The sequence below is a fragment of the Brienomyrus brachyistius genome, chromosome 21, assembly GCF_023856365.1.
Source record: "Brienomyrus brachyistius isolate T26 chromosome 21, BBRACH_0.4, whole genome shotgun sequence".
Lineage (NCBI taxonomy): Eukaryota > Metazoa > Chordata > Actinopteri > Osteoglossiformes > Mormyridae > Brienomyrus > Brienomyrus brachyistius.
The window spans coordinates 12454543-12469593 of NC_064553.1; the positions used below are offsets into that span (position 1 = coordinate 12454543).

The 15051-nt window shown below is 44.1% G+C and overlaps 2 protein-coding genes across 5 annotated transcripts; one reads left to right on the forward strand and one right to left on the reverse strand.

Moving 5' to 3' along the window:
* Nucleotides 1–611: 611 nt before the first annotated feature.
* LOC125716567 (secretory carrier-associated membrane protein 4-like) lies at nt 612–6602 on the reverse strand. Of its 3 annotated transcripts, XM_048989026.1 has the most exons (8): nt 6485–6591; nt 5275–5415; nt 4720–4756; nt 4485–4613; nt 4008–4164; nt 3245–3346; nt 2923–3040; nt 612–2605 (listed from the first exon to the last, which is right to left on the reverse strand). In XM_048989026.1, exons 3-8 carry the CDS (start codon nt 4724–4726, stop codon nt 2426–2428), a joined length of 693 nt encoding a protein of 230 aa, XP_048844983.1. In that variant the 5' UTR covers nt 4727–4756; nt 5275–5415; nt 6485–6591; the 3' UTR covers nt 612–2425. The 3 variants fall into 3 exon arrangements, with proteins under 3 accessions (XP_048844983.1, XP_048844982.1, XP_048844984.1); XM_048989025.1 differs by having other exon boundaries at nt 5275–6591; XM_048989027.1 differs by lacking the exon at nt 2923–3040 and having other exon boundaries at nt 5275–6602.
* A 90-nt stretch (nt 6603–6692) lies between these two features.
* Nucleotides 6693–14530, forward strand: hdgfl2 (HDGF like 2). Of its 2 annotated transcripts, none has more exons than XM_048988929.1 (16): nt 6693–6934; nt 7828–7904; nt 9024–9162; nt 9670–9843; nt 10414–10548; nt 10618–10686; nt 10827–11010; nt 11161–11245; nt 11350–11650; nt 11790–11911; nt 12033–12103; nt 12313–12383; nt 12535–12636; nt 12866–13019; nt 13112–13232; nt 13498–14530. In XM_048988929.1, the coding sequence occupies exons 1-16, from the start codon at nt 6863–6865 to the stop codon at nt 13586–13588; spliced, it is 1968 nt and encodes a 655-aa protein (XP_048844886.1). In that variant the 5' UTR covers nt 6693–6862; the 3' UTR covers nt 13589–14530. The 2 variants fall into 2 exon arrangements, with proteins under 2 accessions (XP_048844886.1, XP_048844887.1); XM_048988930.1 differs by having other exon boundaries at nt 11353–11650.
* The last annotated feature ends 521 nt before the right edge of the window (nt 14531–15051 follow it).

Consider the following 15051-nt stretch of genomic DNA (forward strand, 5'->3'; position numbering starts at 1 on the left):
CCCACATAACAAAAGTGTGACTAAAACCTCTCCTTTGGCTTTATTCTCAATGTCTCCCTTATTTATTTCAAAGTTAAAGAATAAAGTGATTGAAAATGTGAGGCAATAGCATATGATACGTGTCATTGAAACGTATTTGTTTTTGCGCCACCGAGTGGTAGAGCACGAAAGTCTTTAGAGCACGCGCAAAAGGAGTACCCAACAAATTGTCTTAAAAGTTTATATGTTCTAACACAGTTCAAAGGCTCATGTATTTGTGGGTGGCTCCTGCCTCTTACCCCAATGTTTCCCAACCTGGTCCTTGGGCACCCCCAGACAGTCCATGTTTTTTCTTCCTTCTAGCTCCTATATTGCAGCATAATGTATAACAGGAGGGGTACATTTTTCAAATGTCTGGGGCCGAAAGTAATATAATAAAAGGTGCAGCATTTAATCCATACTTGTTATTGGATTAAAATGAAAGGAAAATTAACATTTAGATATACATTATATACTACAATATACATTTTTAAGGAGATATAGTACCAATAATACCTTAACATTATGTTTCATCATCTGTGAATTTTTCAATGAATATACCCACCCATGGGCATCACAGGGAAATGCAATAACATATTTTTTGTTTTATTGACATAACATTAAAACAGCCGGTGAATTACGCAGGCATGAAAATTATAGCTGCATTTAAAAAAAATTCATTAAAAAACCAATAACACAGTTATATCTGAATGCATACATCATTTATAAATGGCATTAAATAATAACATATGTATGTATCCAGAGCAATATAGATCATATCCCTGCGAGAACATCTGTAAAGTGCAAACACAAGAAAAACACAACTTTAAATAGAACATATCACAATTTCAAAACAAGTGTTCAGAAATGCAAAACAGGTGTCTTTCCATCCAGACCATAAGGCTGTATATACAGAACATTTGAAGAGACGTCAAGGGAAACCGTCATGGAACAGCGACTAGCTCAAAGACAACATGGAATTTGGGTTATGGAGGAAAGCCAGTGGCTACATTCCATGTACAAAAAAACACAAACCTACACAAACAGCTCTATGTCAGGTGCATGTAACAGCTTCCAAAACACCCCCCTGGATCATGAAGACAATCGCAATTAAGGCAATATGCAAGACGGGGGGGCATGGCTTGAGGTGCTAAATTTGCTAAGTCTGTCTCTGTACAATTCAGGTACATTTCCTGTGTTCATTTTTCAGTGTTGCAGCAATACGGATCGCCAACAACAAACAGTGCAGCTAAAGTTCATGTAGCTTTGAAGTGTGGTAACTCAGGCACATTGTTAACGCTCCACTCAGTCCATTCACCTCAAGCTTGGTCAGAGGCCTAGACACTGGCCCTAATCTAATGCTCGCTGCATTAAAACCACAGCACATACACATAAGGTCAGGCCATGTCTAACCAACAAAAAGACCTGCCACAGAGTGAGAGGGTCAAGCTATATATATAATCATACAGAAAAACTGTGTAACTATTACCTGGATTTATGACAAAATAATTCTCCTGCAGCTCAGTATTTAACAATTTTATCCCGTATAAAACATTTTGACTTACACAATACATTCTGAGCTGAGACATTTGGTATGTGTTTTGCATTGGTCTTGAAGACGTGACAAAAAAATCCTTATCTCTTTGTCAAATAATATTCTTACTAAGACTGGGGCATTATGTGAAGTGAATCATGTTGGCATGATCATGTGAGTATGACGCTATGTCTAGTAGGAGAGGATGATTATTGAGGAGTCATAGCAAATAAGAGCAAATTGGCAAATTATTTGTTCTGTTGGCTGACACCATGTTTGCTACATTACTATGAACAAACGGTGTTCTACAGTAATTCTAGCCACAGCTCACTAGCATTTAAACTACAAATATTCACACAACAAGCTAGAAGCCATGCGATTATTATTACTGTCTCATAACCAATGTTTTAGTTAGCTGTGTGGATGAATTCACTGTCACTATTATCTCATGACATTTTGACATTAGCAATGTTGACTTCATCAATCAGCTACCCTCCTCCCAATAACCTTTGCAAATGCTTTACATTACACTGAGAATTCCAGATGCTTCTCTTTCTCCATAACCCCATAGATCTCTAGCCTCATAATATGTACATTATAAAACCGAACATTCTATAAAGGTTTTTTTGTACCAAGCAATTTACACAAGAAATAATAGAATGCTTTCCTCTCATTTGTCCCAAACAAGGTGTGGCCAACTGAAATATGGCATATACATGGGCGGTAACTCGAATGCTTTTCTTTTTAATATAACATTTCCCTCCAGCATATTCCTGACACTAATGTGTGAAGTTTACCCATGAGCTATATCCAGTTCACAGTTTCACCAGAAAAACATTGTACTAGGGCTCCCTCTGCTGTACAGTCAGGGTATCACCACGGCCCATTGTCTGGGTAGCTGGGCACTGCAGTTGGGTACTGAGGCAGACTTGGCCCACTGGGGATGGCATTGAAGTCAGGCTCCTTGACAGGAGCATTTCTCCAGGCACCACTGCTCCACTCTTCCTGGGCATGCTGCAAACTGCCCCCACTACCCCGATACAGGCGGTGTACCTGCCAAGATAGATTTCTAAGTGGTTGGTCTCTGTCTGTGCCTGCATGGTAAACACTTATACACTCTAATATGAGTGCAACTTTCATTACTTGCAAGACTAATTAAGCCTAACTTTAGTGAATATCCTAGTATTGTTGTTATGTTCCATGAAAGGGGCAGTTTTGGTCAGACGCAGTTCGAAACACACTAACATCTAAACAAGTTAATAAACATTCAAGCTGACACAGGGCACGTGGCTGCCATAAAGAATTTTCAAAGAGCCTGTCTATATCTTTGTCTGTTTCAATAGTTGCATTAATAGATGTACGATCCTCACCCTAATGAGAACCAGGCCCATCAGTACTGCAACCAGGGTGAAGAGCAGAGCAGAGAGGAGCATGACCACAGCAGAGCCAACATTGATGCAGAAAAACAGGACTGTCACCACCCAGCCACTAGGGCCAGAGAGGAGGAGGGGCAGAGGAAGAGGGGGTGGAGTTAAGACTCATGTTACTGATTGCTCAATGGTCACCTGTCAGGAGTTTTCTATCCAATATCTAGTGCAGAACGTCACCTCAGCCCCCAGCATAACTACTGCAAAAAATACTTTTTTTATTTAAAAATATGGATAATTTGGGGGGAAACTCCCCTACACTCACGATGCACCCCAGCCAGAGATTCCCACAGCCTGGATGACGACAATCACACACTGGAGGAAGAAGATGAAGAAGAACGTCATGAAGTTAAAGGAACTGTCCGCCCTGCAGGGAAAGAACACCGGCTCTTATTATTTCCGTCCTATTGTGTAACCCCGACGTCTTTGCTTTGTTCTTATTGCACTGATTGATGATCCTTCTTCATGTATCATCCACCAGTCAGAAGTTGCATAAATGTTGGCTACACGCCAAGTTAACGCCACCCCCGGCTTCATGTGTAACGCACATGTTTCGTCGCAAATTGAAAGCAAGGACGATTCATGGTATTAATCTCCTCCCACAAACAAGCAAGATATATTTCAAAGAACAACTGAAAGTTAGCTTTGCGTACAACAAATACAGTACAAAGAGATTCGATGAAGATGTTCCAAAATCTAGAAGCATCACTAACACAATGAAGTGTATCTCCCATTGAATTTCTCTGTCTCTCCCTCACGCACACACACACACTGTAAGATTTGTTTTCTCATTTTCCCCATTTACACACTGATCTCTAAAAAAATGAACTATTGATCCTCACTGCATAACCCCCAGCAACACCTAACACAACATACTTGTAGGATAGCAGCTCTGTGGCACATTTTTCTGACTGGCACATCAAGTTTTTATTTTTAGGATATCGAGTGTATAATGATGGATGAACCAGGACATTCAGGCTGGCTTTTAAAAATGTAGTACTGTGTATGCAGATCTAAATAGAACTTACCGGAATGCCTTGTACAAGGGCCGAAACCAGCAGGTGTAACCGCATGGGCTAAATAGAAGCAGCCACAATAGCGCTAGGCCAAAATTCGCCCCACTGCCCCCACCAGCCCACCAGGCTATGCAGGACACCAGGTTCACGCATAATGTTAAGGAGTACACTGCAGCAAGGAGAAAGGTAAAAGGAGAATTGCTATTATTCATTTGAAAAAATGCAGTATAGTAGAACATCGAAAAATAAGACAATAACATATTTAGGCAAAACAAGTCCATCCATCCATCCATCCATCCATTTTCCAAACCGCTTATCCTACTGGGTCGCGGGGGGTCCGGAGCCTATCCCGGAATCAATGGGCACGAGGCAGGGAACAACCCAGGATGGGGGGCCAGCCCATCGCAGGGCACACTCACACACCATTCACTCACACATGCACTCCGCAAAACAAGTCATATAATCATATTAATTAACCCTTCTACTCACAGATCCAAAGGTTGTACGCCCGACGCACAAGTCGGCGGTGCTGTGCAGGGATCTCCTCCTCTATATTTTGGTAGAAGCAGGGCTTGATGGGTATGAACCAGGGCAGCGGGGGGAAATTGTTCATACCCTCTAGGAGCACAGAAACAGAACCAAGAAAAGTCCGCTTATACGAGGACGTGCTTTGCAGACATGAGACGGACAGGTCATGTGAAACTGCGGTCAACTTCGGACTCACCTGGCATTATGGCGATCGTTTCGGCTGTCCAGTTTCACTGTACACACAAACAAATAATTCAGTAAACTTCCCATTTCCGTAAAATGTTGCCTAAGCAATTATATGAATTTAATTTTCTGCAGTGATCATGTTTCACGATATTTTTTTTGTACAAAAATAATGCAAATATTTTATCTTCCACAGTCATGCGACTCTGCCAGGCTGTCAACTGGTTCATAACCATTAAGTAAAACTAGAAACAGGCTATTGGACATTACGCAAATTAAAACTGTTTTGCTTGTCATAAGTAATACAAAACGCAAATCAGTCATATAAGCAAGCTCTCTTGTAGCAAGCTCTTGTATCAAATGTAAAGCTAGCGAGCTCATCGGCCACACGGAGCATCACTCCATTCAAAAAAGATTTTGTGCACATGATGATTTGACTAACCAGTCCAAATTTTCAATATCTCTGAGAACAACAGAGAAGCCATGCGGTATATGTACCCAACGGATTTTGCAATAATAGCAATTGTTATTACAAAAAACAAAAGAAAACATTTTCAGAAATAATTACCAGAGGACCGCTAACTCCAGCTCGGGATACGCCCGCCCCTGTCTGTGATGCTGGGGTAAGGTGACTTCCGGCCTGCTGCGATTTGTAGTTCTTATTTAGGTCCCACCGATTCCAGTTCGCAAGCAGGGACAAGTCATAAAACTACAAATCCCAGCACAAATTGCCAGAAGGCGTGTCGGGAGATGTTGGACATGGACTCACAATATCTTGCAAATACGAACACTTTAAATTCATTATACCCCTGGTTTTTAACTGACTGTTCTTTAGCACTAACATGAACCCGGATTTTGTACTTTTGTATCAAATAACTGAATTTGAAATGGACTGAATTGCCTAATACAGTGTGATAAAGACGTAAGAAAGACGTGTATGTAACGTGCATTTGAACATAAATTACAATATCTGGTGGGAGAAATAGTAAATAGTCTAATAAAAATATAGATAATCCATATTTAACAAAAACATTTTGAAACTAAAGGTCCTTTCATAGCATAGAGCAAGTTACATGAAGTTACCAGAATATTTTGCAGCATAAACAGGTGAACAGAAAAGATTTAGCAGACCACAGAAAATAGGACGACGTAGACTGTAAGGAAAGACACTAAATGTTTGATAAGGAATAATGAAGGCATTGTACAAAAAATGTCATGGCATCATGCAGCGATACATTATTTAATTATGATCCCATCTGTTGATACCCATGCTTTTTCCTAACGATCCTGCATGTACTATACTATATGTTATCAAGTCGTTCTGTACATGACTTGTGATACAAGTTCGTTGACTGTTTAGGGTGTGAAACAGACATCATACTTAAATTAGTTTCTGATCAGAAATGCAAATATTGTGACATATATGTAGCAGTTGTGCCTATAGTTTTACCCAAGTCAGGTAAGCATAATAACATCAATGCTGTTTGTACTACAATCAATAAGATGGTTTAAAAATTAAAATGGATTTTTACAGATCATAATAAGGTTGAATAATCAGCAAATGCGTTTTGTGTCATTACGGAGAGTCAATTACACAAAACAAGCGAAAGGCTAAAATTTTAAAGCATCTTGATTGCCTGTAATCTGTTTAACCCAAAGATAATATCCAGTACCCCCTAGCTATTATATAAGCAGCTCATAATTCATTATCTGGTTGCGCACGCGAAGTCGCTTGCTTTAACTTAAATTTAGAATATCGGCATAATTACTATACATACTGCGTTTTGGAAAAAAAAATCTTTTCAGGTAAATGTGTTCGAAATCATGTTTCTAACGGAAAAAAATATATTTAATTGAATAACGTTAATTGACATCATAGGCCGGATTCTCTTTGCAGTTTACACACCGCGCTGTACCATTCGTGGGAGACTATGAATGACGGGAAGCTTCGCAAATAGAAATGTTAAAAGAGGGCGGGACATCCGGTCTGTAACCCTGAGAGTTACAGGAAGCAACGGTCCAACTCAGCCGCCGTCTCGCGCTGTGTTGTGGGGTGAGAAGCAGGTTTCGTGTCGGCCTCAAACCTGAGGGGTACGAGGCACATAAAACGCCAGAAGAAAGGATATATAACTTAGAGTGATCGTACGGACAGAGAGATGCCTCACAATTTTCAGCCTGGGGACCTGGTGTTCGCTAAAATGAAGGGGTACCCCCACTGGCCGGCCCGGGTAAGCCTGCACCGCACCGCGGGGTTTAGTGATGGGGGGCGTTTGCGTCGCCAGGGGGTTCGGTGTGCAAGCTTTCTAGTTGACACAGACTGAACAATCGTGTCTGTTTAGCATACGATAGTTAGTGGCTTCCTTTAGATATTGCATGTTGCTGAGATGTTAGTGTCAGCAGATAGTTATGTGTAATTCTGCAAGGCGTTATCTTCAGTATGTTGGAACTCATGGAAATCAGTATGTTTTTCATCTTTGTCGCTCTCCCGTGTTCATTTCCTTATTGGCTTCAGGGTTGCAGAATGTCCCAAGTTTTACAGTGAGTCTTGAGTGGGAAATAACTAGCCCAATTAACGTCTGCTACTTTGAAACGACTGTTACTGTGTTTTATTTTATAGGTTTTAACCTGCAAAAAAGAAATGCAAACTTTATTGTAATTTTTTGACATGGCATTTTTGAACAATCAAGTTTTACTTGTAACGGTTTTGTAGATGTAGTTTTTGTAGCAGTTGTCATATGTTACTCATAACTTACTCCGTTTTTCCAGAATTCTGCACGTGGTTACGTTATACCCTATATACGCTATATTTTATATACGCTATACCCGTTACCGTATATAAAATCCCTCAGGAAATAAGAATTCGTTTTTTCCCAATGATGCAGCGTGAAAGACTGTAAAACAAAACCGCCCTGCGCAACTCTGCTTGGCGATCTTAATACAGGCAGAACAGATGTTATGGCAGTAGGCACAATAAAGAGTATTTCCTTTACGAGTTGTTGCTCACCATTTTAACATATTAGGATGCCTTCGTGCATGGCAGGAGAGTAGTGGATGAAGAGCTCTTTCCAAGCGTTTCAGTTTATCTTGCAAGATGTGACGTTCTTCCCTTCACTCCACCCAGATCGAAGATGTGGCTGAGGGGGCAGTAAAACCTCCACCAAATAAAATTCCGATCTTCTTCTTTGGGACCCATGAGACGTGAGTACAGCTCGTGAGTGAGGGAGGAGGTGGTGGTCCTAGTCATTCACATTCATCCCATTACTCCTGTGACTTTCATTTACATGCATCTACATTTTGTGTCATTTTGGTACACGTGACACAAACTATTTCAAAATGAAGTTTTATTTTCCCCGCAAAGTTTGCACATTTTTGTCCTATAAATTGTGAGGTATCATACATGTATTAGTTCATAGCCAATATCAGAAATGGGCTTTGTCTATGCAGTTAGGTAATACTGCCAAATCTTGGAAACCTCTCTTAAAAATTAGATATTTGGCGGAGCTGATGTTGTGAATAATTTAATACGATGAGTTTGTTATTCGTAAAATGGCAGATGCGAGCTTACTTTTAATTACCGCTAGGTGGCACCAAACAAGACTTTATTGACAATTTTCATGTCATTATCAGTATCTAATCTGAAATTTTAAGTTTTTTTTTTTGAAAAAGATCCAAAAATACCATCCGTGAAAGAAACTTTAACAGTTGTTGTCACGCTTAGAATTAGTCAATAGGGAAACATGCTTTGAAATCCACAGTGGTTCATGTAGATGTGCTGCTTAGCACCGTTGCCTAATACCTGTCGGACCAGGGTTCGAGTCCCCACCATCGCTCCCTGTGTCGCGTTTGCATACTATCTCTGTGTCCCCCTGGGGATTTCCCCCAGTCTACAAACCTGTTAAGGTGAACTGGAGTTGCCAAATAGCCTGTAGTTGTGAATGGTGGGTGTGTGCCCTGTGATGGGTTGGCACCCTGTCCTGGGTTGTTCCCTGCTTTGTGCCCTGTGATGGGTTGGCACCCCGTCCTGGGTTGTTCTCTGCTTTTTTTACATTGCTTCCAAGATAGACTCCAGACCTATAGGGCAAGTGGGTACAGAAACAGAAAATGGATGGATAGGTTACTGTACTATTTCATATCAGGAATAACACAGTGTCTACTAATGTTGCTATCGGTAGGTTTAATTCTAATTTCAGCCAATATGCAAACAATTGTAGCTGATGCAATAGCACCACCATGTTGACAAAAACAATTATAAGTATTGAAAATGTTTTATTGCCTGAATATAGTTTTGGCTGTTTCCTGCCTTCTCTCTCTCCCCAGTGCCTTCCTCGCTCCAAAGGACCTTTTCGCCTACGAGAAGTACCGCGACCGCTATGGCAAACCCAACAAGAGGAAGGGTTTCAATGAGGGCCTGTGGGAGATCCAGAACAACCCACACGCGTCCTACAGCATGCCTGCAGTAAGACACACTTACTTGTGGTAACAGATCACACACTGCCATCTGCGAGGCACAGTGCTGAGCTGTGCCTTATCTCCTGCTAGCGCTTTGTCTGTGTGGCTCACTTTTTTGTGTCTCACCTTGTGAAGATAACCTGAGCTTCTCACTGTGTAAACTTAAAGTAGCCTCCATAAGCTGTGGCAGCTAAAGCCTCATCCCTGACCTGCTGTTCCAGCTGGGGGGGATGGGGGAGGGAGGGTGTGCCTTGTCTGGCAGTTAGCACTGTTGCCTCACACCTCTGGCACCAGGGTTCGAGTCTCTGCCCCATCCCTGTGTTAGTGGAATTAGCATATTATTGCCACATCATATGAATGAATGGATCCAGAAATGCACTCCAAGACCTGCCGCAAACATGCGGGCTGCATTTTTGTGTTCTGCATGCTGGCTTGGTTACAATGACCCCCCCCCGTCCCCCGTCCCCGATGACACTTTGCCGTATGTAGCTCTCCTGTTTCCGTGTCGTCCCAGCCGGTCAGCTCCTCTGAGAGTGAGGCGGAGGCCAACGAAGCAGGGAGCGACGCCGAGGAGGACGCGGCGGTCCCAAGGAAGGCCGACTCCGGGAGCGAGGAAGAGTTCGACTCTGGCAGTGAGGACGCAGGACGAGGGAAAGGAGGGCTAAAGCGGAAAGCCCCCGCGGCTAAGGTTGGTGTTTTATCGTTTTGGAAAGACGGGTGCACCATTAGTGTCTCATGGGATCTGAGATTTGAGAACAAAAGAATAGCTGAGGACAGGGAATCACTTGATAGCTTAACTGTGCCCATGCTTAATCATTCAGTCGTTACAGATCAGGGCTGCCTGATTCTGGAGAGAGAAAAGTCATAATCACGATTGTTTCCATCAGTCCTGAGATGATGATTAACGCAATTTTTCATTGACTGAAATATCGTGCATTTCTTGAACTTTGAACTAAACGTAATTCAACTGAGAAACAAAGCGGATGGAATGGGTGCTTTGGATATAACAAGACAAAACGGGAGCATCATTGCGAAACGAAATGCGGCACAATAATCGTTTTATCTCGATTTATTTCATTTTGATAATTGTTGGAAGCCAAAAACCTAATTGAAGTTAAAATTCGATTAAATGCCCAGCCCTATAACAGATGGCATTTTTATAAGGAGTTTTGAAGGAGTTCCGGTATCTGAATTTAATATCGTCACTGTGGTACAATTTAGAATCTGCCTGTACCTGAGTGTGTCACTGTGCTCGCAGCGACTCCCCTTCAAACGGTCGCGTGGCTCCTCCAGTGAGCCGGAGCGTGTCGAGGACGAGCAGGAGAGCGGCTCCCCCTCTGAGCCGGAGCCATCCCCCAGTTCGGACTCGGACTTCAGCAAGGACAGCGACCAGGTAACTGTCCGTGGCGCCCCCGGGGTAAAGGGCACGAAGCTGGCAGGCTGATGTGTTTCTCTTTGCCAGGACTTCACTCCGGAGAAGAAGGCAGGACCCAAAGGTGGAAAGCGAGGAGCTGGGAGAGGAAGGCGAAAAGTAAGGGAAATACTGTTGTTCGTATCGCTTTTGATTCTGACACAGCAGCAGGAAGCAGCCCCTGAATGTCTCTCTCTCCCTCTCTCTCTCCCTCTCCCGCCCTCCTGCTGTTTGTCTTCTGGTTGCCTCTGCTGCTTCAGAAGCCAGCATCTGAATCAGACTCCGACTCCGCGTCCCACTCCGATGACGACGGGGGTCGCAGCGAACCAGACGAGAAGCCGCGGCCGGCGCTGTCCGGCTCTGAGTCTGGGTCTGGGTTCAAATCTAAGTCTGACTCTGAGTCTGACCCGCCTCCAAGAAAGACTCCACAGGCACGTAAGAAAGGTAAGAAGGCAATTCATAGGGGCTCTCTGATCAAAATATTACACCACATTGAATTGATTTGATTTTGAATAGATTTTTTTTCTGGAATATTGTTGTTGCTATTGCCATTTTTGCCATTAGAAGGTTCTAATGTCCCATTGACAATTATAGCCGAGAAGCCCCCTCCCAAACCACGTGGACGAAAGCCTAAACCCGCCCCGGTCCGAGCACCCAGCTCTTCCTCTGACAGCGAAAGGTGGGTGCAGAACCGCCCCGCTTCCCCATCCTCCCTCACGTGATCCCGCACCTTCTCCCCCCCCCACGTGTGAGCTCACGTACGCCTGTCACCTCGGCCTCCAGCAGCAGTGAGCCGGACCGCATCAGTGAGTGGAAGCGGCGCGACGACGAGCGGCGCCGGGAGCTGGAGGAGCGGCGCAAGCGGGAGGAGGCGGAGGAGCTGCGGAGGCTAAGGGAGCGGGAGCGTGAGGAGGAGGAGAAGCGGAGGAGAGGGAAAGAAAAAGGGGGAGGAGGTGGAGGCGGGACAAGTAGCAGCAGCAGGTCCGACGAGGACCCCGATGATCGTCCCATCAAGAAGACCAAAAAACCACCACCCGCCCCAATCCCCGCCCCCTCGGATTCGGACTCTCCACCCCCTACTGAGGTGGGTCTCAGGGTGTCCCTATGAATACGGTGGATCATTAGCATGCCAAGTGGGGGGGAGGGGCTTCGGTAAATTCTCCATAGGTCCTTTGTCTTGTGGCTAATCTGTTTACCGTCCCCCCCCTCCCCCCACCGCTCAGATGAAGAAGGCCCCCAAGCGTGTGGACAGCCAGAAGAAAGGCCGGTCGGGGAAAGAAGGCAAGGACAGGAAGGAGAGGGACAGGAAGGAGAAGAAGGTGCTGCGTGTGGAGTCTCGCGGCAGGTGGGTGACAGGGAGTGTGGGCGAGGGAGGGGCCGTCCTGAGTCCCGTCCTTCTGTGACATTAACCTGTTGGGGGGACCGCTGCCGTGGATCAGTCTGTTCATGATGTATTGCCCCCCCAGGCCCTCCAAGCCAGAAAAACTCAAACGTAAGCCAGAGCGCCTCCCAGAGAAGAAGGTGGAAAAGAAAAAAGGTGAGCCCCCCGCACATGCATTACCATATCTACTTTTATGCAGCTAATAGCTCCATGCAAAGTAAAGCGAACAAGAAGTTTAAGTGACTTCGAAACCACAATTTTCTGTACTTTTGTTTTCCTTATCCTGTTGTACCCTTTTTTTTCCTCCATTGATGTTGATATATGGTTCTCTTCCCATGTGTGCATACTTGCGTGTCCATTGGCAGAGCCTAGTCCAGAGGAGAAGCTGCAGAAGCTCCACACTGACATTAAGTTTGCCCTGAAGGTCGACAGTCCGGTGAGTGACTGGCACAGCTAATCCCCTTTGACAGTTCACCCGCTGTCATTCACTAATGGGCCAATCAGCGAGTCTGCAACACAGACCTTGTGATGCCAGTTTTACTGCATTGTAAAATGTGTTTTCCCTGACTGCCTCCCCACCCACCCAGGACATCAAACGCTGCTTGCAGGCATTAGAGGACTTGGGCTCTGTACCGGTCACCAGCCATCTCCTCCAGAAAAACACAGATGTCATTGCCACGCTGAAGAAGGTTGGTGGACCCCTCTGCTTATATCTGTGCATGACTTGAATTGCTTGGGTTTTAATCCAAACAGGTTGATTAATGATCTTCCTGTATGTATAGCCCTGCTTGTCTGTTGAACATGTATGGTTACTGTATCTTTTTCACCCTAGAAGGTGATATGACCATTGTTTGACATTGTTCTTTTGTCTCTATGTTGTTGTTTTTTTGCCCCTAACTTTCATGTCACTTGCCTCAGATTCGCCGCTATAAAGCCAGCAGCGAAGTGATGGAGAAGGCCAGCCAGGTGTACAATAAGCTGAAAATGCAGTTCCTAGGCAAGACAGAGGGGGCGCTAAAATCCCAGCCAGAAAACAAGGACCCAGTGAACAGCGCAAAGGAGACCAAAAACGGTAAGGCTGCAGGATTCTTTGCCTGGTTTCCTCCTCGCCATACATGGGAGATCTGAGCTCTTTTCCCTTTACATCTGTCTGGTTGTTTTTAGATACAGCACCGGTAAATGGGGAGTCTGACGCTCTAAAACAGGAGGAGGATGATGGGACCCGTAGTCCCAAAGAAGAGGACCAGGAGAACGACCACAACCAGACCACCTCACCCCCTGCTACGTGAGTGCTTTTCTATTTTTTTTTTCTCTCCTTTGAGCAAAGGGTTTATAAATGTATAAATTTGACAAGTTTTTCATAGTTTCAAGATGCATCAAACAGAAATCAAGGTTTAGGCTCTAGCAAACACAACAAACATTACCATGACGATACCTGCATTTTTGCGAAGTCCGCTTCAGTGCTGGATGTAGAACGTATGTAATTGTCACATAACTGAGGAGAGCGTTAAATTCCTCTGATTAAGCCAATGGCTGTTTCTGCTCTTCAGCCCCAAAAGTCCAGTGGAACCACAGTGGCCCAATGACGACCCGGACCACGCGAACGCTGCGGAGACACAACCCGCCACCGCGGAGAGCTGAGGGGACCCGAAGGAAAAGTGCGGGGGAGGGGGGGGGGGTTGCGGGGCGAGCCGGGGTGAGGTGGGGCTGTGTTGGGGAGGCACTCGTGACCAGTGCCGGACAGGGCGGTGCCGTTGGAGCTCTGTGGATCTGCCGGCATCATCCTTTGCCTGTTGTGCTTACTCTCATTGACTTTTATATGAAAGATCCACCGATTCCCTTTTAAACCGACCTGTCCTCAGCATCAAGGATTCATACGATGGTGTGTGTTTAAGAAAGAAAAGGAATTGCGTATTTAGCACTCTGAACGGGATCGGAGAGGAGCTGTACGATGTCTGGAGAGATGTTTAGCTGCAGTGCTGGCCCCTGCGTCGGTTCCATCAGAACCTTAGTCTCTTGCCTTGATTGGATAATCCCCACCAATGGGAGCCAAGAGTCTCTTCTGATTGGGTAGTGAAAGAAGAAAATTGTGAACAGTACTTTGTTTTGAACTTGTATCTACAAGATTATTTTAAATGTTTAATTTCTTTGGTTTTCTTGGAAAAAAAAGACAGTCCCACTTAAGATAGTCTGTCAATGGGAGTTTGTTTTTTTTCCCCCCAACTGAAAAATACATCTTTAAACAATTACTGCATACAGTTTTTGGTTACTTGCTGAATACTACAGAGGTATTGTACACGTCTTGTCTGGTCCTCATTCAACTTTTACTGCTCTCCACCTATTAATTAGGGAAAGGTACTTTTTCTGTACAGATACACATATAAGGTTTATTGCTATGATCCTTTTCAGTTAGTGTTTCAGCATCTCAGACGCGATTGTAACATTCAGTTCAAGCCTGTTTGAAATAGGCATAATCTTTTGCATATGATAACTGGGTGTTTTAAGTGCAGTGTAAAGCACAAAAAAAGATTTTTAAAAGTAACAGTTAGATGCTAGTTGAATAAAAACGTCGACTCAGTGGTTCCGCCGTCTGCAATGGATGTTTTATTTCTATATTCACCACAAGTTGCCCCCTGTGTTCGAGCCTCTCCACTGAAGGGTCATTGTATGCATCGTGAGGCACAAAGCAGGGGAAAGCCCTTAGCGGGGGAGAGTCCATCACTCCAGATCTTGACTGTCAAGTTCTTTAGTGTATTTTGGGTGCATTTACTAGCCTGCATACAGTTTTGAATTTGCTGATAAATTATAAACATTACTAAATCACTATATGATACAATAAGTGTTTGTATATGAACTGTTTTACATCCTGATTCCTTTTGACCGACCTAATTAAGTTGAACTCTGCATCCGAATTCCTGAGCTGTTTTATGGATATTCATTGACGTTGCCAAATATTGACCATCATAATGCAACAAAGTGTACAACCGTTAGTTGTTTCCCTTGTTTATGTAACTACTGTAAAACTAACTATTGTAAAACTAGCCACTACCTTGGCTCAGAGCCCAACATATTCAGCATTTTATCGCTCGTCTTTCTGTCATCAC

What these genes read in the sequence shown, in the direction of transcription:
- hdgfl2 (XM_048988929.1), top strand. Translation starts at nt 6,863, where the DNA reads ATGCCTCACAATTTTCAGCCTGGGGACCTGGTGTTCGCTAAAATGAAG. An exon ending in TCAGCAAGGACAGCGACCAG is followed by an intron (nt 10,549 to 10,617) that starts GTAACTGTCCGT and finishes TCTCTTTGCCAG; the next exon opens with GACTTCACTCCGGAGAAGAA. An exon ending in CCCTGAAGGTCGACAGTCCG is followed by an intron (nt 12,384 to 12,534) that starts GTGAGTGACTGG and finishes CCACCCACCCAG; the next exon opens with GACATCAAACGCTGCTTGCA.
- LOC125716567 (XM_048989026.1), bottom strand. An exon ending in CCCTTGTACAAGGCATTCCG is followed by an intron (nt 3,347 to 4,007) that starts GTAAGTTCTATT and finishes CTTTCCCTGCAG; the next exon opens with GGCGGACAGTTCCTTTAACT. An exon ending in TGGGCCTGGTTCTCATTAGG is followed by an intron (nt 2,606 to 2,922) that starts GTGAGGATCGTA and finishes CTATCTTGGCAG; the next exon opens with GTACACCGCCTGTATCGGGG.